Raw genomic sequence first — 24,821 nt, 5'->3', positions numbered from 1 at the left:
TACGTGCAATCTATGCATGTGGATACATTTGGAATTTTTAATATGCATTTTTATTGGAAATGAATTTCTTCTACCAGAAAATAACAGCCAAGACTAAAATAAGCAAATATTAGAGGCATAATATTTGAACCCTCCGTGAAAGAAATTAGCAGGGTGGGTACTCAGAGGGCTTTCTCTGTGGTGGCGCCTAAGTTATGGAATGCACTCCCCAGAGAGGTCCGCCTGGCGCCGTCATTATTTGTTTTTCGGCGCCAGGCAAAGACCTTTTTATTTAAGCGGCATTTTAACTGTTAATATTATTGGATTTTATCTGGCCAGGGTGGCTTACTTTATATTGTATTCTTGTATTTTTAATTTAATGATTATATTTTTAATTTAATATTATAATTATTTTAATTTATTGTTGTAAGCCGCCCCGAGGCTTCGGCGAATGGGGCGGCATAAAAATGTTTTAATAAATAAAATTTAAAAAAATAAAATAAAATGATACATCAACAGATTTTTTTTAATCAGTTCAAATTCTTCTGATTTCCTTTTTCCTTGCCAAACTCCTCTGAACTTCCATTAATCATGCTAAGCACAATAAAATCTCCATTTATCATTAAATTCTTCTATTTACATAATTAGTTAGCTTTGCCAGAACAGCCTGTTCTGCTAATCTATTTCTCCGTTCTTCAGCGGTTGGGGAATCCAGTGATTCCCATTTAGAAGCTATTGTGATTCTTGCTGCCGTGGTCATAGGCTTAAATAACTCTGACATGTTTTTTAAAATTGTCTCTGGCACGATATTCAAAAGCATGTTCTTGGGACTCCTAGGAAACCTAATCTTACAGATTTTCTGCATTTCTGCACATATCAATTTCCAAATTTTTGGCGTTATTTCGCAGGTCCATCGCATATGAACGAAGGTTCCATCCACCCTGTTACATTTCCAACATTTTCCATTATAACTCTCGTCTACTTTTCCAATATCTTTTGGAGTAATGCACCTTTGATAATTAAAAAAAAACCCAAAAATGCTTATCTTGATGACTCCAGGATGGGCCAGAGGTTGAAGATCTCAGACTGGTAAAGAAGGGACTCTCTCAGCTATTCTGGTCTCAAGTTGTTCAGGGCTTTGTTGCAAGTACCAGAACCTGAAGCTCAGCCCTGCATGAATGCCTCCCCTGAGGCTCTGTGAACGGCAGCAACAGCCGTAAGGTAAAGAATGCTGGGGGGGGGGTATCCCCCTGCCCCTTTGGCGCCACCAGCATCGCAGGGCAGCCCGGAGTGGATTTATGACGCTGAGATCGGCCTGGAGCTGAGAGAACCTCAGCGTCCCTGCCGTAAGTGTGCCCAGGACTGATGGGTCGCAGAAGGAGGGGTTGGTAGCGGAGGAAAGATGCTTTTCGTGCCGCAACGACCATCCGGTATGACGTGCAAATGGATCCCGTAATGGGTTTTATACAGAGAAGCCAGCAGGTTTATCAGAGTCACCATTTCCAAAATAGGCTGGGTTAGGATGGCTTTAGGCCAACTCCCCAAGCAGCCGGTATTAAGAAGCTTGCTGCCTCCGGCACGGGGGGTAAAACACAACCGCCGTGGAAGCATTTGCCACAAAAGCACCACAGCCTGGCCTTGGAGAATCTGTTTCCTCTCAGACAAAGAAACGGGATTCCCAAAAGTTGTCCGAATGAGTGGAGGCCAAGTGGGGTCAGTCGGCTGGGTCTTTCGCACCAGCCTTGCTCTGATCCTTGAGGAACCTTCTAGATAATTCCCTTGAGAAACTTGAAGAGCAAGTGCCGTGGGAAGGCAAAGTCCAGCTGGACAATGAGGTACCCCTGTGGAGGAAGAAGGGACAGAATAAGGTGGACGGGGTGCTTGTCTTGGCACAGGGAAAGGGCCACGGATGAGAGGCAAAGCTGCGTTTGTCTTGGTGCAGCGTTCGGAATTTAGGGAGCTGAAATTCGAGGCCCCTCTCAGCTCACTGGCTGCCTTTGGACCAGGCTTTGATTCCCAGCCTGCCTGGAGGGATCAGGCCTAAAACCTCCACATGTGTGTGCCAGTGAGAGAGACAGACGTGAAGGGAGGGGTGGGGAGGTGCTGTTGAGGCACTGATGGCATGGAAGCAGGAAACTGGGGAGACAGCAGGGGGAGGAAACTGGCCATCTGGGCTCCCCAAACCCAGGGGAGCAGCGCCTCCTGATGAAGAGGGAAAGGGGTGGAGAACTGAGGGAGACATCCGTTGGAAGAGAGGGGCAATGCAAGGTCAAAGGGACCAGTGACCAGGGAGGTGACCCCATGGGAACTGGGGCCCGACCCCTTGAGCAGGCGGAGCTGCGGGAGCGGGCACCCGCTTCACAACAGTCTCTTTCATGGTGCTGCAACCCAGGGAAGTAGCCGAGCTTGCCAGGTGGCGTGTTATGCAAAGCCTGCCAGAACCTTTGTCTCTGTTGGCTGCAAAAGATTCTGTCTGTAGCCTTAAGCAACATGCTTATTTGCAGCTTGCATTACACGGGTAATTGAATAAAAGTATGACTTGACAGCTTGACTTCAAAGGGGGCTGAGCCCAAGCCGCTGGCCTTCCTCACAGGGGTGTTGGGAGGACAAACTGGAGGAAGGGGGAGATCATATTTATTTGATTTCTACCTTGCCTTTTTCTCATCTTGGAAAGAACTCAAGATGACTTACATCATTCTCTTTTTCTTGACCTCCATCCTATCCTAACAACAACCCTGTGAGGTAGGTTGGACTGAGTGTCAGTGACTGGCCCAAAGTCACCAGTGGACTGCATGGCTGAGAGGCGACTAGCACCCCAGCCGCCTGAGGCCCAGTCCCGTGCTCTTCACCACACCACCACACTGGGTCGTACACTACCTTAAACTCCTTGGAGGAAAGGCTAAAACAGGGAATGTAATAAACCGAAACAACAACAACAACAACAACAGGTCGAAAGTGATATGGTGACCTCAGAGGCCAGTCCTGACCTTCGGCAGGCTGGAGGGGCAACCTAATGTGGAAGGGGCAATGGGGAGAGCAGAAAGCCGTTCAGGAACAGAATTGCAAGTCCTGCGTAGTTTTCTGTGCACCTGCGAAGCTAGTTTTGTGCTTTCAGGTGAACAGGTAGACGCTTCCCCTTACTACTGTTGAAATTAAGATCGTGCTATCACTTTGGTCAGTATCAGCAAAACACCAAGGGCCACGCTGGGCAAAAGCAGAAACCAAGAGAGACAAAGCGAGCAAAAAGGGGGCATTTCTGATGTGGTTGTAGGGATACGGAGATCAGGCTCTTGCGCTTGCCCTGCCCAGGAGGCGAGCCGAGCTGAGAGCAATTCCGTGAATGCTGGGGATGCTGGCCGATCCTTCGCACAAAGGATACCAAGTACATAATGTTTTGTGGAAAATCCACAAAGTGCACAACTCTTCGTGAACAGGACGCAAATTGTGCCCTTGTGCAAAGTGAGCTAAGCCTGCAAGTGGCATGGGGACAGATTGCCACTTGGACTTCCTTTCTGCCAGATTCCCATGCAGACATTCAGCCTGAGGTAGACTTAGGGGAAGAGAAGGCAGGACAGAGTCCAGGGGGCCAAGCTGAGGAAATTCCGAGGATTCCACGCCCAAACCAGACTCCTCGCACACCCTTACGTGGCTGGCCGATGCGATGTGGGACGGCGACAAAGCGGACCGGCATCATGGCTTGCATTTGCTGTGCCTTGTCCTGACTTCAGCCTGGTTGCCTCAATGTCCCAAGGGCTCTCTCTGCCAAACACAACCTTTTAAGGCCACTCTGAACATTCTACTAGAAGCCCAAATAAATAATGTTGTACTTACCCTTTGCGTTATTATAGCAACATTACTGATATCATACAGGTAGAACTCTCTTCTATCCAGCAGTGAATTCAGGGCTGACTCAATTCCTAGGGAACCAAATAAAACCAAACTTGCACTGATGTTAGAATAAGCTCCAGGTTTTCAGCAGAGGTTGGCCAGAGGCAATTTTGGAGCAGCTCTGGGGCAGGGGCAGGTGAGGAATGCAACAAGGAGAGCACGGGTCTGATAGGATGTCTTGATTTGCCCCCCTTGGGTTCTGCTGCATTCACCTTAGGCAGGTGCCAGCTCATGGCACAGTGAGTCGAGCCAGCTCACAAAACCCCATCTCTAAGGCAGATTGTACTTTGCACATGTTCAAGTGCTCACTTAATTTGTGCAAAGCAGCACTCCAAATCCACGTGGCTCCAGCATCAGCCATTGGCACAGATTGGTATGTGTTTTCCTGGTGCTCATTTGCACACATTCCAGCAGCTAAAAACATGCACAGACTGCAGCCCGTCTTAGAGATGGAAACCAAAACGTTCCCCTGATTTGGGCTCTTCCCATCACAGGACTGGAAATGGGCAGGGCATCGACTGAACCATCGACTGAGCTGAGCTGCATTTCTCGACTGCTGCGCTCCGTTGAACCTCGTCACAATGCCGCTAAAGGGTGCAGAGCCGAGAGTTCCAAAACCCCTGCATGCGTTATTTTAAAGACGTTATTGCCAATAACTAAACATTAGGAAAGGCAGTCTGCTCTCTGAAGAGTTTGGGGAAGGGGGGATGGGAGAGCACCAGAGGACTGGGGGTGGTATGGGGAAAGATCTGTGACCATTCAGAGGGACTGCAGAGGACTAGATGGAGAAGCGGAGCAGATGTGACCCCTGAGGTGAAGGCTTGGCACCCCTCCCTGGCAGTAATGGGGTGGGCTCAAAAGTAAATGTTTGGGGCTACAGTCCAATATTGATTATACTGCCACCTGTCATGGTCATTTCACGTTGCAGCTCCTGAAATTCAAAATAGTACACCCACTTCTCACTGTAGTTGATGCTAGATTGGGCGCAAGCCGCAACGAGCCCATCCGGCCAACCTGCTCAACTCATAGGCTCGGTTCAGACAACAAAATTCTCAGTAAACCATGGGCTGTGGTTGACATGTGGGTTAGCATGTAGTCTGAACCCAGCCATGAGAACTCCCATGGCTTGTTCACCACAAACAACCCACAGCAACTAAAAGGATCAAGGATCTGGAGGCACCTCCTGCAAGGAAAGGCTACAACAGGCAGGCCTGTTAGGTTGGAAAAGGGGTGCGAAAGGAGAGATATGACAGAGGTGCTCAGAATTATTCGTGGTGTGTAGAAACTGGATAGAAAGACACTATTCTCCCCTTTCCAACGGGGAGAACCCACTGGGGTTGTTGCATGAAGCTGGCTGGCGGGACTTTCTGGGCAGAGCTGGAAAGACTTCTTCCTGCTGCACAGTGCGGATGCTGGAAATCCCCTCCCTGGACATAGCGATGGACACGGGTTTAGTTGCCTTTAAAAGGGGGCTGGGACCAATCAATGGAGGAGATGGCTATCAAGAGCTACTAGCCCCGAGGGACCTATGCTGCCTCTAGGACCAGAGACAATATTCCTGGGTGCACCAGTTGCTGGGGACCATGGGCACTCGTGGGCTTGTCAGATGCTACAGGCAGCTGGTCAGTAGGTGCAGGTGGCTGGGTGAGAGGGTGCTTTGGTTCTGATCCAGCAAGGTTCTTCTGATGTTCATCGCCTTCCCCAAACAATCAGGGGTTGTGTGGGGCAGCAGCTCAGGTAAGTGGCAGGTGACAGCCTCCCACCTCCAGTGCGCCCTTCATGTCCTCCCTGTTTGCTTGCCTTTGTGCATTGTTGGCAGGCCGGGAGAGACCCGTGTCTGCCACGTTGTGTTGCAAAGCCTAGGGCAGCGTTCTTTGGAATATGCGGTTCCCACAACATCCCATGGAGAGTTGACCGATCCCGAAGGCCAGCAAACAAAAGGTGGAGAAAGTGCTTTGGGGATTAGGTATGTGTTGGGACAGGGGCCCTAGACCTGTTGGGCGTTGATCCAAGTTGGAAAGGAATTGGGGGCAGTTTTTGACATGGGCTTCCAAGGTCCCCACTGGTTCTTTTCCAAGCCAAGCTCAAATAGTCTCCCACAATACAGCTACTTCCTGCTCCCTGTTCCCCAAATCAGGACGAATAAACTCACTTGAAACCACTTCGGGAATCCCAGAAGCCAAAATGATCTTCTCCAAAATGTGCCTCAACGTCTCATTATCCTGAAATAAGCGGTTGCGAGCAATGTTACGGATGGCAGCCATCTTTCCCCTTGCTAGTCCTGGAATTCACTTCTGCACAGATGTCATTGTGCCAGGCAGGCTACAAGATAAGCAAGTCTCTGGCCCACAGGGACCAGCTGCTCCGAACAGAGAAGCGTCACCTTTCAGCCCAAAGGCCTTATTCACTTCTGCCGCAGTCACATCTGAGTGGCCACGGCAAAAGGAGAGGAGGCAAAATTTCAAAAAAACGAACTCAGGGCCAGCACAATGCTCTGGAAGGGTGTATTTCAGAAAGGCATTTCAACTTTCCTAGAATGTGTGCATGCCGGGAAGCTGCCAAATGCTTGGTGGAGGGAAGAGCGAGTCGGGGTGGGGGCAGGGTGCGCAGCCAGTTTGGGGGAACCCAGAAGGGCTGCATCAAGAATGCAGGTGAACCGAATTCGCAAACCTGACATTCTTGCCAAAGCGTCCAGGTGGGGGAATGACCCAGATTTTCCCCAGAGCTGCAGTCCATGGGCAAACCAGCTGAAGCCAATTTTGTTTCCAGGTGCCAAACTTGGCTTATAGAAACACAGAAACAGAGAAACAGAGCGAGTAAGAAGGGGTTCCCCGGGCCATCTAGTCTGACCCTCGGCTCTGGCCGGCGCCACTCACGACATGCCCAGCATGCGCAGAGATAGAAAGGGGAGTGTTCATTACCACATCCTGTAAATCCTCTTTGTAATTCTTATATTAGCCCTGCTAAGTGGGTCATTATTTATTTATTTACATTTATTATACTGCAATATCTTATGGTGTCTGATTCTGGCAGCAAAGTTCACTCCAGGGAATATTGGACAGCAAAGCTGATGCAGCCAATGGAACCTGGGGTAGGGGGAAAGAATATTTCTTAACAATATCAATATGCCACCATATAATAAATGTCTCACAGGCGATTTGCAAAACCAGCAAGACATTAATACATCATTGTGAACTGCAAGAACAAAGACAGGTGCCTCAGAATTCGTTTTCATGCAATCTTGCCGGCGCAGGCCATAAATTGGGGGTGAGCCCCCTGCGACGCTCAACCTAATTTCTGTGTCCCTCTGCCCACTTCCAAGCCCCCTTCTGGAATCATTAGACTGGGTGGTTTCTGGCAAGAATGACCCAAGCCTTGCTGGTGAGGAAGAGCGGAGGAAGTGGGCGGGGGGGCAGAGAGAGAGAAACAAGTGGCAGAGAGAGAAGAGGATGTTGGAAAGAGGGGAGAAAGAGGGCTCTGGTGGGGGGGTGGGCAAGGATGAGAGGTGGGGAGGCTGGCAGCAGCAGGAGGACAAGTCTGCCTTTCCTCCCTGGCAGAGGGCCCGTGAAAGGACCATCTTCTGGGACCATGCAATCCCTGGCCGAGAACGGCTGCCCCTCCCTGCCGGGAACGCTGGACACTCACCACAGCCAGAGTGGGGGGCCCCTTCGTGGTTCTGAGCTGGGCCCTGCAAGAGAACCATGGGGCCGGGTGAGTGGGCGAGTGTCATGGCTCCGTCCCCATCACCGGTCGCATCCCACTCAGAGGGGGCCGCCCGATGCACGGGGGGTGGGGCAGAGGGCATACGCACGTGGCATGCGAAAGATTCAGGAGCAGCTTTTTCTCCACGTAGGAAGCCTGAACAGTGACAGCAGCATCCTGCAAGGAGAGACAGACCAAACACGGGGCGTGACTGAACAGGAAAGCGAGGTTGCTTACCTGGAACCTGGAGCGGCCACCTGCGCCTTCGCCCTGACGGCTCTGTGCCCGCCTCCGGGAAGATTTTCCCAGCTAAGCTCAGTGTTGCTGCCGGGCACCCCACCCGCTTTCCCCTGGCATAATTGGTAGGGCTTCCGCCATTTCCCTCGCTTCAAATAAGGCCGCTGTTCTGGCCTCAGGTCCGGGGACTGGGGCAGACCACAGCACAGACTGCCTGAAACAGCACAGAGCTGAGGAAGCGGGGAAATGGATCCCCCTCTCCCCACCCTCCCCAGCCTCTTCTGTGGGAGCCAGGGGAAACCGTTGCATCCTTGAAATGCGGCTTTCCTTCCCCACTCTGCTTCCCTTGAGCGCCATGTATTTTTTCATTGCATGCCTGAAGACATGGAACACTTTAATTCATGGTTTGCAGCCCTTTTTGGCTGCAGATGGGGATGGAAATACTTTGAACTTGTACACAATCCACCAAGATAAGCTTTGCTGCAGCTGCGGGGAGCTGAGAAACCGAAACTCCTCTGTCCCCAAGTTCAGAGAACCGTGGGGCTGTTGGTGTTTTTTTCCTGCCTAACCATGCATAGGACTGAGTCCTTTAAGAAAGAAAGATGTAACAATAATTTTAACAAGATGCGTGTGCGTAAACACCAGTGTATTTGTAAAGGGTGCTGTGTAATCATTGAATACTTTTGCTTGCGAGGTAGTTCTCCAAGGTCATTTCTCCATCCACACAGCAACAACTCTTCCACTTTTCTTTCCTATTTCTACTTAGGCACAGCAAGAGCTTCCCTGGGTGTATTTCTTTCTTAAATGCACGTGTTACCCAACTAGCAGATACCCTCATGGCAGTTCATATGTCCAAAGAACTGAAAACAACCACAAAGCAACCACCGAAACAAGAAATACGCCGATTGGAGTTGACAGGTTAAAACGGGAAGAGTATTAAAGAGAGAGCGGCATAGATCATAATTGGACTAACAGATCTGTACTGCCTGAAGATGGAGATCTTAGCCTGAGTCTCTCTGGTTGGGCATTCCAACCGGGACATCTGTAGGGTCCCTGCTGGTTGTCCATCACACCACTGAAGGGTGTGTGGGGAGAGAGGGGGGAAAGCAGGGAAAAAGAGCATTCAAGCATAGGCTTCCTTAATTTCGTTCTGATCTCACAGGATATGGCAAACATGTTAATTTGGACTTCAACAGCTTTCAGGGAGGATTAAATAAATCCATAGAGGACAGATCTTCTCCATAACATCAGGTGGCATTTCCAGGATGCTGACATGTGAGAGACAGCCCACAAGCCACTGCTGGAGACCGGAAGGCCTGTTTGGTGCACGTTTAGGCTGCAATTCAAAGCCCCCCCCCCCCGCCCCCAGTAAAAGGTCTAAGCAGCCTTCCCCAACCTTGAGCCTTCTAGACACTTTGGGATGCCAATGGCCCTGCTGGATGGGAATTCTGGGAGTCGTGGTCCAGAGGGTACTAGGTTGGAGGAGGCAGGTCTAGGGACTTGTCTCCATGGAGAGGCACCTAGGGTTCAACTCTTAGGTGGGCCTGGAGGGCTCTTGGGATGTTCTCGCCCAACCTGCAGGAGAATCCCACAGCATTCCCTTCCGTGTAACACATGCCTGCCTGTATTGTCTGGCTCCCAGCCAGGTCTCTTCCTCGTCTTGCAAGGCAGGGGTCAGGACATAACTCACCGTCTCAAAATACAGCACCATGGAGGGCTCTTCTTCTAGCGAAGAAGCTGTGAGCTCCACCGCCACGGACGATTTCACCACCGTCCCCTCGGGCTCAAAGGTGATCTGGGGAATAACTAAACTCCACACCTTGGCCACGCAGTCGCCGTAGGAGGTGCCCTGAAAAATCTGAGCAACAGAAAGAAGATCGGAGCATGGCCGTGGCTGCCACTCTCAAAATCTCAGCATTGGATTTATCATCAGTCTCTTGTCATTGTGTAAAACAACAACGCACAATGTTGCTTGGGCAGAAATGAAGAGGCAGGGCTGGGGGGTGGGTGGGTAGGGGCAGGAAATGTTTTTATATCTTATTATGGCCTGGTTACCTGAAGGAGCATCTCCTTCCAGATGTGCCTGCCTGCCCGCCCCTTGAGACCTGGAGCAGACGCCCTTCTCTGGGTGCCCTCCCTGAAGGGGATGAGGAGGGTGACTACCCGGGGAAGGGCCTTCTCTGTGGTGGCACCCCAATTGTGGAATTCGCTCCCCAGAGGGGTTCGCCTGGCACCGTCATTTTATTCTTTTCAGCACTTGGCCAAAACCTTTTTATTTTCCCAATGTTTTAAGACCTGACTGTTTTAACTGGGGTTTTATTGTTAGCTGCATTTTCAAGACTCCGTGTTTTAATTTTTTTTACATTTTGTATTGTTAAACCATCCCGAGACTTCAGTAATGGGATGGTCTTGAAAAGTTTTAAATAAATAAATAAATGATATACTGCATTGTATTATGTGTTACATTGTACTATGTATTGATACTATGTATTGCATTATGCAATTGTACCAGGCTTTATTTTGATTTTGTATTGCTTACAGTTAAATTTTGTATCGCTTGATTACATTGCTCTAATGTATTATTGTATTTGTTTGGAGAATATTTTAAGCTGCCCAGAGAGCCCAATGGGATATGGGCAGTATACAAATGGAATGGAACGGGGTTTCTTCCATACCTGAGCCCCAGCTGAATGGGTGGGGATTTAGGATGCTATTGAGCCCTACATAAACATTACAGGGCAGGCCTGGGGCCAGCAGCTCCACCATCGGTCCCAACCTGGGAATTGTGTTCTGATACCGCAACTTCTTTACTCTGAACTCTAACCCACAGCTGAAAATAAGTGGATAGAATCAAGCCATTTTGGCTGATACACCCGTGCAATTTTCCAGCCTCATGAATAAATCTATCACATATTCTGCTGATGCACTGCTTTTGAATGCAATTGCACATTCAGGAATTTGCAGGCATTTCTTGGAAACGTTTCCAGCTCATGTGCTGGAGTGCAAAAAGGACACATTCGTATGATTTGCCAATGAGCACAGTTTTTTTCGACATTCCTAAATGAGGAATGTTCTCAGATTTCGATCTTACTCAACCTTTAGGCCAATATGAGATCGTTCTCCCCCCCCCCCCCCCGCCATGTGCTGGAGGAGCAAAAGTGTATCTTCCCTTTTCCGAAGGAGCTTCCCATATTTCCTTCAAGGAAGAGCATCTCAGTAGAACAGCTGGGAAGCTGGTCAAGGGTGGGAGACTGGAGGAAAGGGAAAGGGGGAGCAGCTGCCCAGGGAAGCCCAGAGGGTCAGGCTGCCCACGCAGGCTGGAGGGCCCGCATCCGAGAAGCACGTGCAGCACCAAGCCGATTTTGCCCATGTCCCTCTTGCCGCCATGGCTTAGGAAGGCTTGGTGGGAAGTCCGGGGGGCAGTCCAGGCTTGCACAGGAGCTGCCCGGAGCCCACCTGCTCTGGTTCTCTGCCCAGCCCTGATCGGGCCAGGTCTCTTCGTGTGCTGCCCCATTCTCCCAAGTACACTGCTGCGGGGTTCTTGGCCTGTCAGGGGGCCCTGGAGCTCACGCTGCAGGGCATTCCCTCGGTGTCTCTGATCCCGAGGACAGCAAGGAGCAGCCTGCGAGCTGGGCAGGGGCTCAGGGCAGCACTGGTCTTGCGAGGGAGCCCAGGTCCCTGGGGATGCGGGCGGCTGGAACAGAATTCGGCTTTCCCAGTTCCTTCTCCAAGGAGACCCCAGTTTCCAGGGCTGAACCCCAACACCAAAACTGGACGAGAGCCCAGCTCCAAATTTTTTTCCTGGCAGCAAGAACTGGCTTGGCCGGCAACACTGCCCTTGTGTGTCAAAAGAAAACAAATTTTAAAAGCTTGATTTTTTTTTTTAAGAAAGGGATTTGCAAAAAGAGGGCTGTTGTTTCCCTCAGAAAAGTGATATTCAGTTATCCATCTGTTACCTGCTTGGTCAGCATTACCTTTTGCACCGTGTCCTGGTGAGTTTTCAGCTCTTCACTTTCAAATATTTCCTTTAAAAAAAAAACAAGAAAGGAAAGAAAGGGGGAGAGATTTTTCCCCCCTCTGACCTAGAGCTTGTACACATGCACTACAACTCCCATCATCCTCAACCATCTCAGGAGCTCACTAGAAAGCCCAGATCCCCAAGTCTCAAGCAAGAAACCAGGAACCATTTCACCCTTTTCATGACCTGAGACGACAGGCAACACATATTAAGGCCCAATCCTGCAGCTCGTTTTATGAGAACCAGACCACGTATCACCATTCAACGGGTTCAGCCAAAGACGGTACCCACAAGTCATGCTTGACATCCTGTTTAACATGGGAAAAGGAGCAGAAGGGATGCCTGGTTCCATTTGAACCCGTGCTTTGATCCATCCTTTTAGAGCAACCCCTGGGCCTCAATCCCTGAAGGAATACCTCTGCCAACCTCAATCTACCTGGGCCGTACGACGTCCATTTGGAGCTTTCCTCCAACTGTCACTTCCCAGGTAGGTCCAGGAAGAGGCAACACGAGGAAGGCCTGTTCAGTGATGGCCCCACAATTGTGAAAAGGTCTTCCTGCTGAGGAAGGAAGTGCCAGCACTAGCATCTTTTCTGGCACCTCTGCTCCCAGGCATTTAATGGCCTTTCAGGGCGTGGCAGGAGGTTGCAAGTGCTGTTTTAAGTACAGCTGGTTTTCGGTGGAACCGTTTGCGTGCTAAGCTGCCTTGCATTTTTGCACATGGGTACATGCCCATTCTGCCTCGTCCTCACCTCGCCCTGGATTCAACAGGCGCTCGGATTACATCTGCAAAGATTACCTTCAATTTTTCTCCCGTGATGTTTAAAGCCAGCCGCTGATCCAGAAAGGACACTATGGCCAGGGACTGAATGACATGCTCTGCAAACCAGAAGTAGAGCATTTGGGATTCGGGCAGTAAAGCAGGGGTGAATGGAGAGCCTTGCAGAACATCTGAATAGTTCTTGTATAAGAGGAGGCCCTTGAAGAAAAGAGAGGAGAAGAGAAGCGGAGGAATGTTGTGGATTGAGGGCTGTTGATGCTTCCTAAATTGCTCCTATGAAAAAGCCTTAGATTTTTCCTAGACATAGAAGGAAAATGGTCCAGTGCATTTGTTCAACTTTGGGGGAGGAAGAACCTTTGCTGCACTGCAGCACAGAAATTCCCAATGCAGAATCCGTGGGCCCACAGGACTCTCCCTATTTTATGTATGTATATATGTATGTATGTATAACTTTTATATGCCATTCTATATGTGAGACATCTCAGGATGGCTACAATATGGCTTTATGCATTTATTAATTTATTTAAAATATTTGTATGCCGCCCAATTGTGCCGCAGCCCCTCTGGGTGGCTCACAGCACGAGATAAAAACACAATAAAAACATAATAAAAACCGTAATGCGTTACAGCAACAATAAAATTCAGCAAAATATACAAAACAAAGGTCTTTGACAATTAGGGATTTAAAAGCTTTTTTAAAAGGAAGGTCTTTGTCTGGCACCAAAATGAAAGTAAGGGAGGCGCCAGGCAAATGTCTCTCCAAATATGGGGAGCGGCTGCAGATAATTTTAGCATTATCTGTCACAGGGTATTTAATTTCCATGCATAGGTTTGGAAGAAATGCCTCCACTTAATTGCTTAGATGTTGTATGCTTGCATAAAAGCAGACCAAATAAATTTCTGCTTGAAGCTGGTATTTCTACGCCGTACCTTCAAACAGAGAATGCACCGGGCAGCCCTTAATGCATTGCATTATTGAAGGTAGTTACCTTGCTATCATTATACTACCAGCCTTTTAGCTTTCCTAAGGACAAAGAAGCCATTTGTTAATTGCCTTGAAGTCGGCCCTTTTCCCCTCTTTTTTTTTTTTTTTTTAATTTGCCACACCTTGCCTGATGAAGAGACTTGAAGGTTGCAAAAGTTTGTACAGTTTTGGGGATCTTCCAGTTGGCCCAGTAAAATGACTGTGATGAGATGGATTCTGGAGTTTTTCTTCCTCTTACAGCCAACACAATGATGTTTGCTTATTGTATGTTATCACAGGATTACCTTGGTTATAAAAGGGGACTATGGTTGTATTGAGCAAGTCTAGCCAGTGCGGTGGAGAAATGAATGAGCAGGACCAGGACCGGGGCAATCTGGGTGCAAGTCCCCATTCAGCCATTGGAGCTCACTGGTGACTTTGGGCCGGTCACAGACTCCCACCCTGACCAACCTCACAGGGTGGTTGTGAGGATAAAATGGAGAGGAGGGGGGCATTGTAAGCCACTGTGGATTCCTTACTAGAAGAAAGGTGGAGCGTAAAAGTGATGGGATGATAAAATCTGTCTGAAATTTCTTGTGCACTTGTTAGTAGATAAAGGTATAATCCTTCACAGGATAATAGATAACAATAAAAAGCACTGGTGGAATTGTTACAGACTCCCTGCATTTAGTTACCCTTTAAGCTCTACATCTCCCCCTTTCATCCATATGTATACCAGCTAACTAAGGACTACACTGGATGACTAAATAACTCGCAAGGCTTCCAGGCGCTCAGAGGCTCTCTGTTTCCTTACCATGCGAAGGTAGAACCCCGTTTTCTTTCTGCATTGCAAACACTTCCACTGAATCAGCTGAGCTCGCATCACCAACCAAGACACCTTTTGGCCCCGCATGGGCGGATTTGCAGGTGGACGTGTTCCCTTACCTTATGGTAGGATTCTAAGTAATTTGCTTTTATTACTGGGTATAGTGATGGAGAAAGATCCACTGCTATATCCCCATCTTCAAGAAATTGTGCTGCAAAAATTAAAAGAAAAGAAAAAGAAAGGCGTGTGTTTTTCCCATTCAGAAAGACATCTGAAGAAAGAATAGAGAGACTCCCTTTTACAAGGAGGCTGCTCAAGCCGCCCACCCCGGGCCTGGCTTCTGCCAAGGAACCCCAGTGCAGGCTGCTCAGCCCCAGCTCCTGCTATCCTGCAGAGGATGCAAGGAATGAAATATGGGGTGCCCCACCCAGCCTCTTCTGCTGGGCCCTTCTTTAGATCGGGGAGATGGGCCCTCTGCAATGCCCCGTCCCCCGCTTCTGAGGCTGCCAGCGCTGACAGAGTCTGCGTGGCTTCTTTCAGGAGACAGGGCCCCCCACAGGACGGGGCTTGCCAAATGTCGTGAGGCTGGAGCACTCTTTCTAATTGCTCACACGGCTACAGGCAATAAAGGTTTAACGCCTTTTATTCTAAACACTTCAAAGATAAGTAGGCAATGGATACCACAGGAGCAGTGAATGGTACTTCTAAGCAACACAGCTGCCCCTCCTTTCCAACCTCTCTCAGATTTATGACGCACTCTTAACCGATGGGGACGCACCTCCCCGCCCCCCAGGGGCTAGATAAACTCCTCTCCCTCCTTGACTTTGCTTCTCTTCTAATTGGCTCAAGCACCGACGTCTTCTCCCCAGCTGGGCATTCTCCATGGCAACGGACATTCCCATGGTTGGCCCAGGAACGTTATCAGGAGCTTGAATAAAAACTTCATCAGAGTCAGGTGGGGGGGCGTGTTTGTGCATGGGCACCAAGTAGAAATTTTCTTGCTCTAAAGCCTGACTCTCAGTGGGAGCTTCTTGCTCTCTTACATGTGCTAACAACTCCTCTGAGTCATTATTATTATTATTATTATTATTATTATTATTATTATAACATTTCTATGCCGCACGACACCAAACTACATGAAGTTTGAGTTGGCCTCAACAGTCCGCTGAGACAACATCTCTCAAGAGCTCGGTTAGAGGGCTCAGTTTTGCCAGGAAGAATATTCACCCCCATTTTCCCCCTTTCAGCTCTTCCTATAAACCTTTCAGCCAGAGAATAGGATAGGGTGCCCTGGGGTTGTGGGAAGGCAATTCCACATGGGTGTGCAGCAGATGCCTCAACTTGGGGATACATAAGAAATTTGTTTCAATTTCTTCTTGGCCCAAGTGCATCCACTTTGGACCTCCCAGACCTGAACTGCAGGCCAACGTTTCTGCATCACCAATCTCGTGAGGTGTGTTTGAAAAGGGCGAACAGCTGAGAATGGAAAACATTTGAACTTGAAAAGGTTTGAACTTTGGGCATATGCACATGGACATGCTTTAATCTATGGGGGAAATGCGTACATTGCAAAATGTGCACCATCGATACTCTGGTTGGAAAATACACACCCAGAGAAGCATGAATTTTCCTGCAAAAAGCAAAAAAGCAATGCCCCCAATCAGAAAAGTGATGCCCCCCAGCAGAATGAGCTTGGTGTTGGGATGCAGGGAACCTTGGTGAGCTTGGATGAGGAGAAGGACCTGCACATCCCTACCTCCAACGCATTTTATCCTCTCCAGGACATTCTCACAAGCCGTCTGGCCCACCTTTATATGGCCATTAGCTGGGTCTCGGGACTGGATTTGGCACAAAGAGACCTGCTGTTTCCATTCGCTAACTAGCTACATGCAAAATGAAGTTGGGTCCCACATGTATGTAAAGGGTGATCAACGTCAAAATTAAGTGCCAGCATCCTCAGAGGAGATCAGTGTCTGGGAAGAGGGGAAACTTTTAATGCAATCTGTGTGAGGAGAGGGGAGGATTTACCTGCCTGGTCCTGGACAGACTCTGTCAGCAGTTGAGAAATGGAGTTAATTTCCTTACACACCTGTAAAGGAGGAAGGGAGAGGTCCAAGTCAGTGCTTGTGTGCAAGCCTGCAGAATTCCTGAAACATTTGCTCTGCACAACTCCTTGTGGGGGTTTCAGAGAGGCAAGGGAAGAAGGAAGAAGCTTGCTGATCAGATGAACAATAGCTGTGAAGGGAGGGATTAGACTAAGTCCAAGGCTGGCCAGGTGTGTTTCCCCACATCTGGATACTGATCTGAAGCAGCTCAGGAGAAACACACAGGAGAAACTCCACAGGGGGTACGTTCTTTAAGACAGCTTCTCCCAAACGTGTGTCTCCAGACTTCAGATCCCCAAAAGTCCCAGCCAGCATGGCCAATGATCAGAAATGCTGAGAATTGCCTTCCGATTGCCCCTGGTGCCTGCAACGGCAGGGGGTTAGGCCTGATAGCCTTCATGGTCCCTTCCAGCTCTACTATTCTGTGGTTCTACGATTCTATGATCCAGAGACCATGTGCTAGGATATTCTGCCTCCAAATTTGTAAGTTTTCCTCCAGGAGGCAAAGGACCACATTGGGGGATTAATTTGGATTGTGAAAAACGAGTGGAACAGGACAGTTCCTTCTTAATCTCCGTGCTTCCCTCCCTCTGGAAGCACCCCAGTTGCCTGGACAAACTCCACATTCCTTGCAAACTGGCAAAGAAGTCCCGCTCCAGTCTGCTCACATCGGGAACCAGTGTAGTGTGACTGGGAGCCTGAGCAAGCTGGGTTTCGAGTGCCCACTGAGCTTTGAAGCCACTCTCAACCTGGCCTACCTCGCAATGTTGTTGCTGAGAGGATAAAAGACAAAAGCTTGGAAACTGCCTTGGGCTTTTTGGAGGAGGAAGAAAGGTGCAGTATACATGCCATAATTATAAATGAATTTTGCTCCTTGAAGGCGAGGAAGCTCTCAGTCCTCTTTCATGGTAAAGCCAGATTGTCCGTAATTCCATTAAGAGCTTGAAAATTAGACATTTCTCTTCCTCTGTTTTTGACAGAGTGGACTCCAGTTAATTCGTTTTTAGTTTTTACTGTAGCATTGACCCTTCTTACCCTACTTTGGAGAATCAGCTTCAAGGTGAACGAGATGAAGTTTGTAAAAACCTGTTTTAGCCATCCGGGCCTGTGCAAAGAGAGACTGTGGGTGAGTTCAAAGGTCTAAGTTCCAAGGAGAACATAATCTGGCTCTCCTTCATACTTTCTCAATTCAATCACTTCCTTTCTCAGGTAAACACACTTATTTGCTAGATTTATATCCCACTTTTTCTTACAAGCTCAAAGCAGCTTACAGCATTCTCCTGCTGCGGCTCTCCATCTTATCCCCACAACAACAGCCCTGTGAGGTAGGCTAGGCTGGGCTAAGAGTCTGTGACTGGCCCAAAGTCACCCCGTTGGCTGCATGGCTGAGTGGGGACTAGAACCCTGATTGCCCAAGTCCCAGACCCGCACTCTTAACCACAATGCCACACCAAGCAGTTTCGTGCTTGGGCTTCTGTTTTACTTATTCTGCCAACAGGAGATGGTCTACCATGCAAGTTGCCTTACACTCTTCGAAAGAAAAGGGGAACAGAAGTAATATTATAATTAATGTTCAATTGAACATACAACCAAAACAGCACTACTTGTAAAATAAAGACATATAAAATTAAGCATGCAATGAAAATAAAAGTAATATAATTATTAAAATAAATAATAATCATAAATATCAAATAAATAAATATAAAATAATACATATAATTTATTTAAATGTAATTAAATAATAATCAAAATAATTAAAAATACGGTGCCCACCCCCCACAACCAGGACCATAGGATGCATGTCACAGATTTAAAAACTGCATTCAAACATTTTTTCAGGAATTTCCCCCTTCCAAACCTGCAATGATTTTTTGGCAGTTTGAAACCTTTCCCCTTTTTCACGAGGTACTCAATAAATATACTCCAAATCTCATTAAACTTCTTTTTCTTTATAGCTCCTTTCTCATTTTAATAGCACAGGTGAATTTATCATTGTTAGCTATATCCCATTGTTTCTTAAATATTAAAAGTGATGTAATTTCAGGGCATATTTCTATATTAATATTCCTATATTTATATTAGGATTGGTTATGATTGATTTACTCCATTTAGGAGTTGTGCCGCAGCCGGAGCATTCAGGTTGAAATCTGTCCAGTCCAAGAAGATGCCTGCCAATGGGAATGCCATACATATGCCTGACCTTGCCAGACTATGAAACCAAGGCACCTTAAGCTCACCAGGTATGAAAATGATTTTCAGATCTGTACCTGGATTTTTAAAACCGAGAATAAATGGCCCTGTGTCTCCATGCTGCAGTACTGCTTTTGGTCTCCAGGTGGCAGCCTTTCCCAATTTTAGAGTCAACATCAGTTGACGCCCAGGTGGAAGATCTTAAAGGAGACCCATTGAAAGGAATGGAACTCAAGGTGTCTCCTATGAAACGCAGTCTGCATGGGCCTAGCTCTGGCAAACATGTAGCCAAGCAGAGATTTGGACATGCTGCACTTGGCTCCTAGCTTGTGTTTCTAACCCACCTGCTACACCGGTTCTTAAGCAGCACGTACCTTGGCAGACAACACACCTTGACAGGTGAAAGCATCGCTGGAATAAGCAGAAGCTTCCCCCCACAGGCTCAGTTCGCCAGCCCCCTCCCCCTCTGCACCAAAGCAGAGCCAGACGTTTCCGGGGGGGGGGTCTGACAGAGGTGAGCAGTGCCTCACCCCACCATGCATCCCACGGGACCACGTACTCTTTGTCTCGCTGGAGATGCAGGTTCAGTTTATGGAAAGTCAGCGAACAGTCCAGGAGGTCCACCGCCAGGCGCTCCTTTCTGCAAACTGTACAGCACAGAAAGTCCGGGGCTCCAGTCATGAGGAATCATGATCCACTGAGCGCACACATGCATGCGCGCACACACACGGAGGGAGGGAGGGAGGGAGGTTCTGGGAACAGCTGTGACAGCCCCAGGACCCTGACTAGACTTCACCAAGAATACCAGATCTTCTAACCCTGCTTTTCCCCCCAGTGCTCAGAGAAGCGGGTTCAGCCGCCCCTTAATTTCCCAGAATGCCCCTAACCCAGCATCACTCTGGGGCATTGTGGTCAATGAATGGTGTGCTAGACCAGGCCACCTTGGACTGCTGGGAGGCTCTCTAAGCCATGGAGGTTTTCCTGATCTAGGCCTCACACAGTGGAGAAGCCCATGTGTGCGATGCACAAAGACCATGAAAAGCTGCAGCTCGAGGCTCCACTCCCCAGCCTGATTTCCACAAAGTTGGTTTCTTCTGCCCCCAGCCATTCAGCAGATGAGGGGGTGGCTGCATAGCATTTCTACCCCACCCTTTTTCCTCTTGTGAGGAACCCAAAGTGGCTTATAAAGCTCCATTTTAGCCTCGCCACAACAAGTCACCCGGTGAGCTCCATGGCCAAGTGGGGACTAGAACCCAGATCTCCTGGGTCCCCAGTCCAGCACTTTCACCCTGGCACCACACCACCTCTCAAATGTGGCAGCGAATTTGGAGTGTTTCTTAATCCCTTTGCAAATTTCAACACCAGAAGGTCTCCACCAATTTGAAGGATAATAAACCAGAGTCTCCTGCACAGAAAAGAGAAGCAAGTTTGCCTTAAACTCTGCCTGCCCCGATGGGTAATTCCCTTCCTCATATTAGTAATCCTTCATTCTGTCCAACCTGTGAATACAAAGTGGGAAGCCATTATCTGATCTGGGCAGCAACATTTAAGAAAGGTGCAGGAAAATTGGAAAGGGTGCAGAGGAGGGCAACAGAAATGACCCAGGTTTGGAAACACTGCCCTGTGAGGAGAGGCTGAGAGAACTGGGCATGTTCACCCTTGAGAAGAGAAGGCTGAGGGGGGACAAGAGATCCCTCTAGAGGTCCCTCAAAGGCTGCCACAAAGAGGGAGGTCAAGATCTCTTCTCACTGATACCAGAGTGTGGGGCACGGAATAATCAAGTCAAGCTGCAACTACCCAGATTCAGGCTGGACTTCAGCAAAACTGTCACTGTCAGAGCAACACGACACAGGGACCAGCTGCCTGGAGAGGTGGGGGGCTCTCCCATGCTGGAGACATTCAAGAAGAAACTGGGCAGCCCTCTGAGTGGGAGGGTGCGACTTGGTGTCCTGCAGCAGCAGGGGGTTGGACCCAGATGGCCTCCATGGCCCCTTCTGACTCTAGGTTCTAGGATTCTATGATTCAGCCACAAAGCCAAGCTCTTTCTGAGTGGGGGTGCTCTAATTTCGGTTCAGCAGTCCCACCTCACCATTGCCAGCTCCCATGTACTGACCCACACCACTTCAGAAGCACGATGGACTGGCATCACTGGGCACACCTGGGCAGAGGAGAGTGAAATGGCCTTATCCCCAGCCAGTGAGGTAGGTGGGCCAGACGGGGACCTTCCAGGGCTGAGCAGGGCCGGAGCTCCCCCCACCCCCTGCCACCCCATTCAGAGAGATTTTTAAATGTGGTCACCAGGCCATGAATCCATGAAACCAAATGGATAAAAGCACCTCTGTGTCTATCGATACAGGCACAGCACTGAGGGGCTGTGCAGCTACTTACTCAACTTGAAGCTTATTTGGAGATCGATGGAAGACTCGATTTCAAAGTCAATGTAATGGATGAGTTCTGCCCTGGAACGACAGATGGGGCGGGTGCCGAGATGGGGCCACTGGCTCTGCCGGGGCGCTCAGGCAGGTGCGGAAAGGGACTCCTGGGCAGAGGCAGCAGGGGGTGGAAAACCTGGAAGTGGCCTTAAAGGCAGAGGGAGCGGAGAAATGCAGGAGGAGGGCAAGCCTGTGTTGCTTCTGGAGCCGTGCAAAGGTCCGGAGAAAGAGCACTGCCAGTCCAAAGGTGAGGCATCAGTTAAGGAGGGAAGACTGAGAAAGGGAAGGAGCGCGTCCTTCTGCGAGGTTGACTCGGAGAAATCAGGAGCTGCTGGAGGGGGTGCCGTGAGAGGAACTTACACTGCCCTGGAATAACCTTCAACAGGGTAGGGTTGTACTGATGGACTCGGGCTATCAAAAGCTCACATGGCTTGCTGCGCTGGTTCTCCATGCTTGCCACCCTCTCACCGGCAACTTTACAGTGTGCTTGCTCGTTTGCCATTTAGCATGGCAAAGCCTGGGATTAGGAGAATATTTGCTGAGCCTAACTCCAAAGGGAGGGAGAGAGGACGAGGACGTGGGGTTGGAGTACACAGTCTCGCATGTGAATTTGCCAGTGAGACAGTCCAAAAGGTGGGGAATGGCTGGAATTAGCAAGTAGACTGATGGCTGAATGGGAGATCACAGGTTTTGCCAGCGTGCTTCTTAGATCAAGTCGGGGGCTAAATGAGCTGTGTGACCAATGCTAGAGTTCGGCCATATGCCATGCTGGCTGGGAATGATGGGAACAACAGTCCAATCGGCAACCTCCCAAGGTGGGCATTGCATAGTCACACCTGTGCCGGGCACGTGACGTGGTTCACCCAGCACTTGGCTACCCTCGATGAGCCTGGCACGCCATGCAAACCCAACCAAAGGTTTCTCTGGATACTCACAGCCAGGTGGCCACATATCCGTAGCTGAGGGTTCCATTGAAGGAAGCCGAGACGTTCTGGATCGCAAGGTCGATGGCTTGGTCCTCCCTGAGATCCACCTCCGTGTTTTGTATGCTCAGATCATTCACATGGATGCTACAGAAGAAGATGGTGGAATCGCTGGCTCCGCACAGTCGAGCTGCAGGGATGTAACCCGTGCAAACCAGGGAGTCTCCCACCGCCCGTCCTCAGACACACACCCCGTCTTTGGATATCTGGCTTAGACCATTTAAGGCAGGTGGGTCACACTGGGAATGCAAGTGGGCTGCATTCACCACGCAGGCCTGAAGTTCTGTATCCTGCTCTAAAGGGTGGCCGCTAGCTAGATGTAACTTCCAGGCTTCAAGGCAAGTCCTGGTCTGCCCCCATGGCTATCGGAGCTACATTTCCTGGTCCTATAGGACTGGGCCTTCTTGAGGGTGGCACCCAGGCTGTGCCACTCCCTGACACCAGAGGCCCACGGCATCCCCCGCCTTGTGCCTAGAAGCATCAGGTGAGCAGACCGCGGTGTTCAGTAAGGCACTCTTGGTTAGCTGCTGTGCTTTACCCCACTCTCCCCAACTTGGTGCCCCCAGATGTTTTGGGTGGCAACCCCCACAATCCCTGACTGTTGGCCATGCCAGCTGGGCTGAGGGGAGTTGTAGTCTGTAGACCAGATCTGGAAGGTACTGTGTCAGGGAAGGAAGCCGACTGCTAGTATTTGGGATTCTCCTTTGGAAATTTTAGAAGTCATTCACTGCAACTTATATCATGGTTTTTAGCAATGCCAAGAGCTTTAGTTCAGGACAGAAAAACAGGACATAAATCAGGGAGATCAGAAGCACACTTACTTGGTCAGTCCGTAGGCTACCTTGCCAAGCAAATGCATGGACTTCTCCCCTTTAATGTCTGGATAGTCTGCATTTCGAAACGCCGCTTGAATCACTCCAGCAGTTTCTGTATTCACTGCCAGCAAGAGAACACAATGCACGGCCGCTGGGGAGAGCTGCCCTGGTTAAGTCCGAGGCTGCATTCACACGGCCCCGTGCAGTTACCATGGTTTCCGTTTTTTTACCATGATCTGCCTGATGGATAATCAGGTGATTTCTACCTTATCATAGTTTCCATCCTCCCAACTCATTCCTCCCACTGAGCCCGAAATTGGATCCAAGGTGCATCTCTCCCTGTCTCTCCCTCATTGGCCCGGGCACAGACCCTGGGAATGGCTAGAGTAGCTCCTGCAGCTGTCACTCTTTCCAGGGAACTCTGTGGTAGTTGCATATCAGGACCATGGAAACCATGATCCAGGGTTCAGACAGCACAACAAACCATGATAGTACAGAGACCAGAGGACAAACCATTATTTCTTATTGGGGCTTCTAAAGACCAAGCTTACCATGCTGAAACACCACAGCTGGGTTCAGACAATATGATAAACCAGCCATGGTGTTTTTTGTTTTGTTTTGTTTTATGGCTTGTCATATTCCCTGATCCTGCACACACGCCCTAAAAATAAGACATTGGAGGCTATAGCATTCAGTATATATCTCAAAAGCTTTTCACTTCCATTTGTTGAAATGTAAGTGTTTAGTCCTTAAGTTTATGAAGATAGCACCAAACCACATGTGTAACTGAGAGCTCTGAAGCCAGAGAAGAAAATGGCTACAGATTCACCCCCTGCAATTTTCATTCTACTGGCCAGCAGAATAAATTATGCAAATATCCTTCACATCCCTAATGACACTATTGCCTGAAAGCAGGCTCTGCAATTTAGAGCAGCAAAGACTTACGGATGAGAGCAGCTTTCTTGGTGACTCTGGAGACGATCCCCGTGTGGCCGAAGGAGGGCGAATCAAAGCAGCAAGCTAGACATCTGCCGAGCAGAGCTATTAAGAGCCCCAGGATCCGGGTCATTTTGCCCTAAGTGTCCAGAACGCTGGATTCACGCGAGCCGGAACTCCCCGGAGCAGTGCATTCCCGTCCCCACACAAAGGGCTCTGGCCATTTGTAGCTCCCATGGCCCCATTCCCTCTGGGCAGGATGTGACCCGCTTCCTAGCTTCTGCACAGCCCCTTTGGCTTCCCTGTGCATGCAGCCTCCTTAACCCTTTCAGGACCACCACCTGGCTGGGGCAAGTTTATCCCCCAGAGGCACCAGGAGCTAGCCAATTCCACATGGCGGAACGCCACGGAGCGGTGGTGCCAGCAGGGGGCAGCACCACGGGGCAGATGGCGAGGGCTGTTCCAGCAGCAGGGGCCCATTTGACAGCCATGCACGACCCAAGGGTCTCCTCCTGCCCGCCCGCCCGCCCCTCCAGCCTCTAGAACAGCTGCTCTGTCTCTGACATTGAGCACATCTGCCAGCCTTGCCTGCAAAAAATCAAGCCAGCCTCTGAACATGGGTGGTTTTGCATTTCTAACCTAACTGAACTAAACTGAAGCTCCATCACAACTAGAATTCGTTTCTCCTGCCCTAAAGCCCTCATCATCTGATGATCATTGCAAGGTGGGTGGGCGACCTGGCCCCCCAGTTCCAACCCTTGCTTTACTAGCACATACACAGGACCACTACAGGTGATAACTGGGTAAGTTGGGGTGGGGCAGTCTTGTATAGTGGTTAGGGTGTTGGACTGGAAAGAGGGAGATCAGAGTTCTAGTCCCCACTCGGCCACAAAGCTCATGGGGTGCCTTTGGGCCAATCACTGACTCTCAGCTTGACCTGCCTCACAGGGTTGTTGTGAAGATAA

General features: G+C 49.4%; 1 protein-coding gene across 3 annotated transcripts; it reads right to left on the bottom strand.

The window, feature by feature from the left end:
- Positions 1 to 541: 541 nt before the first annotated feature.
- LOC123025354 (cholesteryl ester transfer protein) lies at positions 542 to 24,736 on the bottom strand. Of its 3 annotated transcripts, XM_044433947.1 has the most exons (16): positions 23,866 to 24,736; positions 22,927 to 23,041; positions 22,058 to 22,192; positions 21,079 to 21,149; positions 19,250 to 19,337; positions 17,536 to 17,605; positions 16,424 to 16,484; positions 14,515 to 14,606; positions 12,624 to 12,803; positions 11,781 to 11,831; positions 9,497 to 9,664; positions 7,679 to 7,746; positions 7,513 to 7,555; positions 6,020 to 6,089; positions 3,811 to 3,896; positions 542 to 1,820 (listed from the first exon to the last, which is right to left on the bottom strand). In XM_044433947.1, the coding sequence occupies exons 1-16, from the start codon at positions 23,987 to 23,989 to the stop codon at positions 1,746 to 1,748; spliced, it is 1,497 nt and encodes a 498-aa protein (XP_044289882.1). In that variant the 5' UTR covers positions 23,990 to 24,736; the 3' UTR covers positions 542 to 1,745. The 3 variants fall into 3 exon arrangements, with proteins under 3 accessions (XP_044289882.1, XP_044289881.1, XP_044289883.1); XM_044433946.1 differs by having other exon boundaries at positions 542 to 3,896; XM_044433948.1 differs by lacking the exons at positions 19,250 to 19,337; positions 21,079 to 21,149 and having other exon boundaries at positions 542 to 3,896.
- Between the last annotated feature and the right edge of the window lie 85 nt (positions 24,737 to 24,821).

Source organism: Varanus komodoensis, unplaced genomic scaffold (assembly GCF_004798865.1).
Source record: "Varanus komodoensis strain SLA01 unplaced genomic scaffold, ASM479886v1 scaffold27, whole genome shotgun sequence".
NCBI classification, from domain to species: domain Eukaryota; kingdom Metazoa; phylum Chordata; class Lepidosauria; order Squamata; family Varanidae; genus Varanus; species Varanus komodoensis.
Note: the sequence above shows the minus strand (reverse complement) of the source record. Positions and strands in the feature narration are given on the sequence as shown.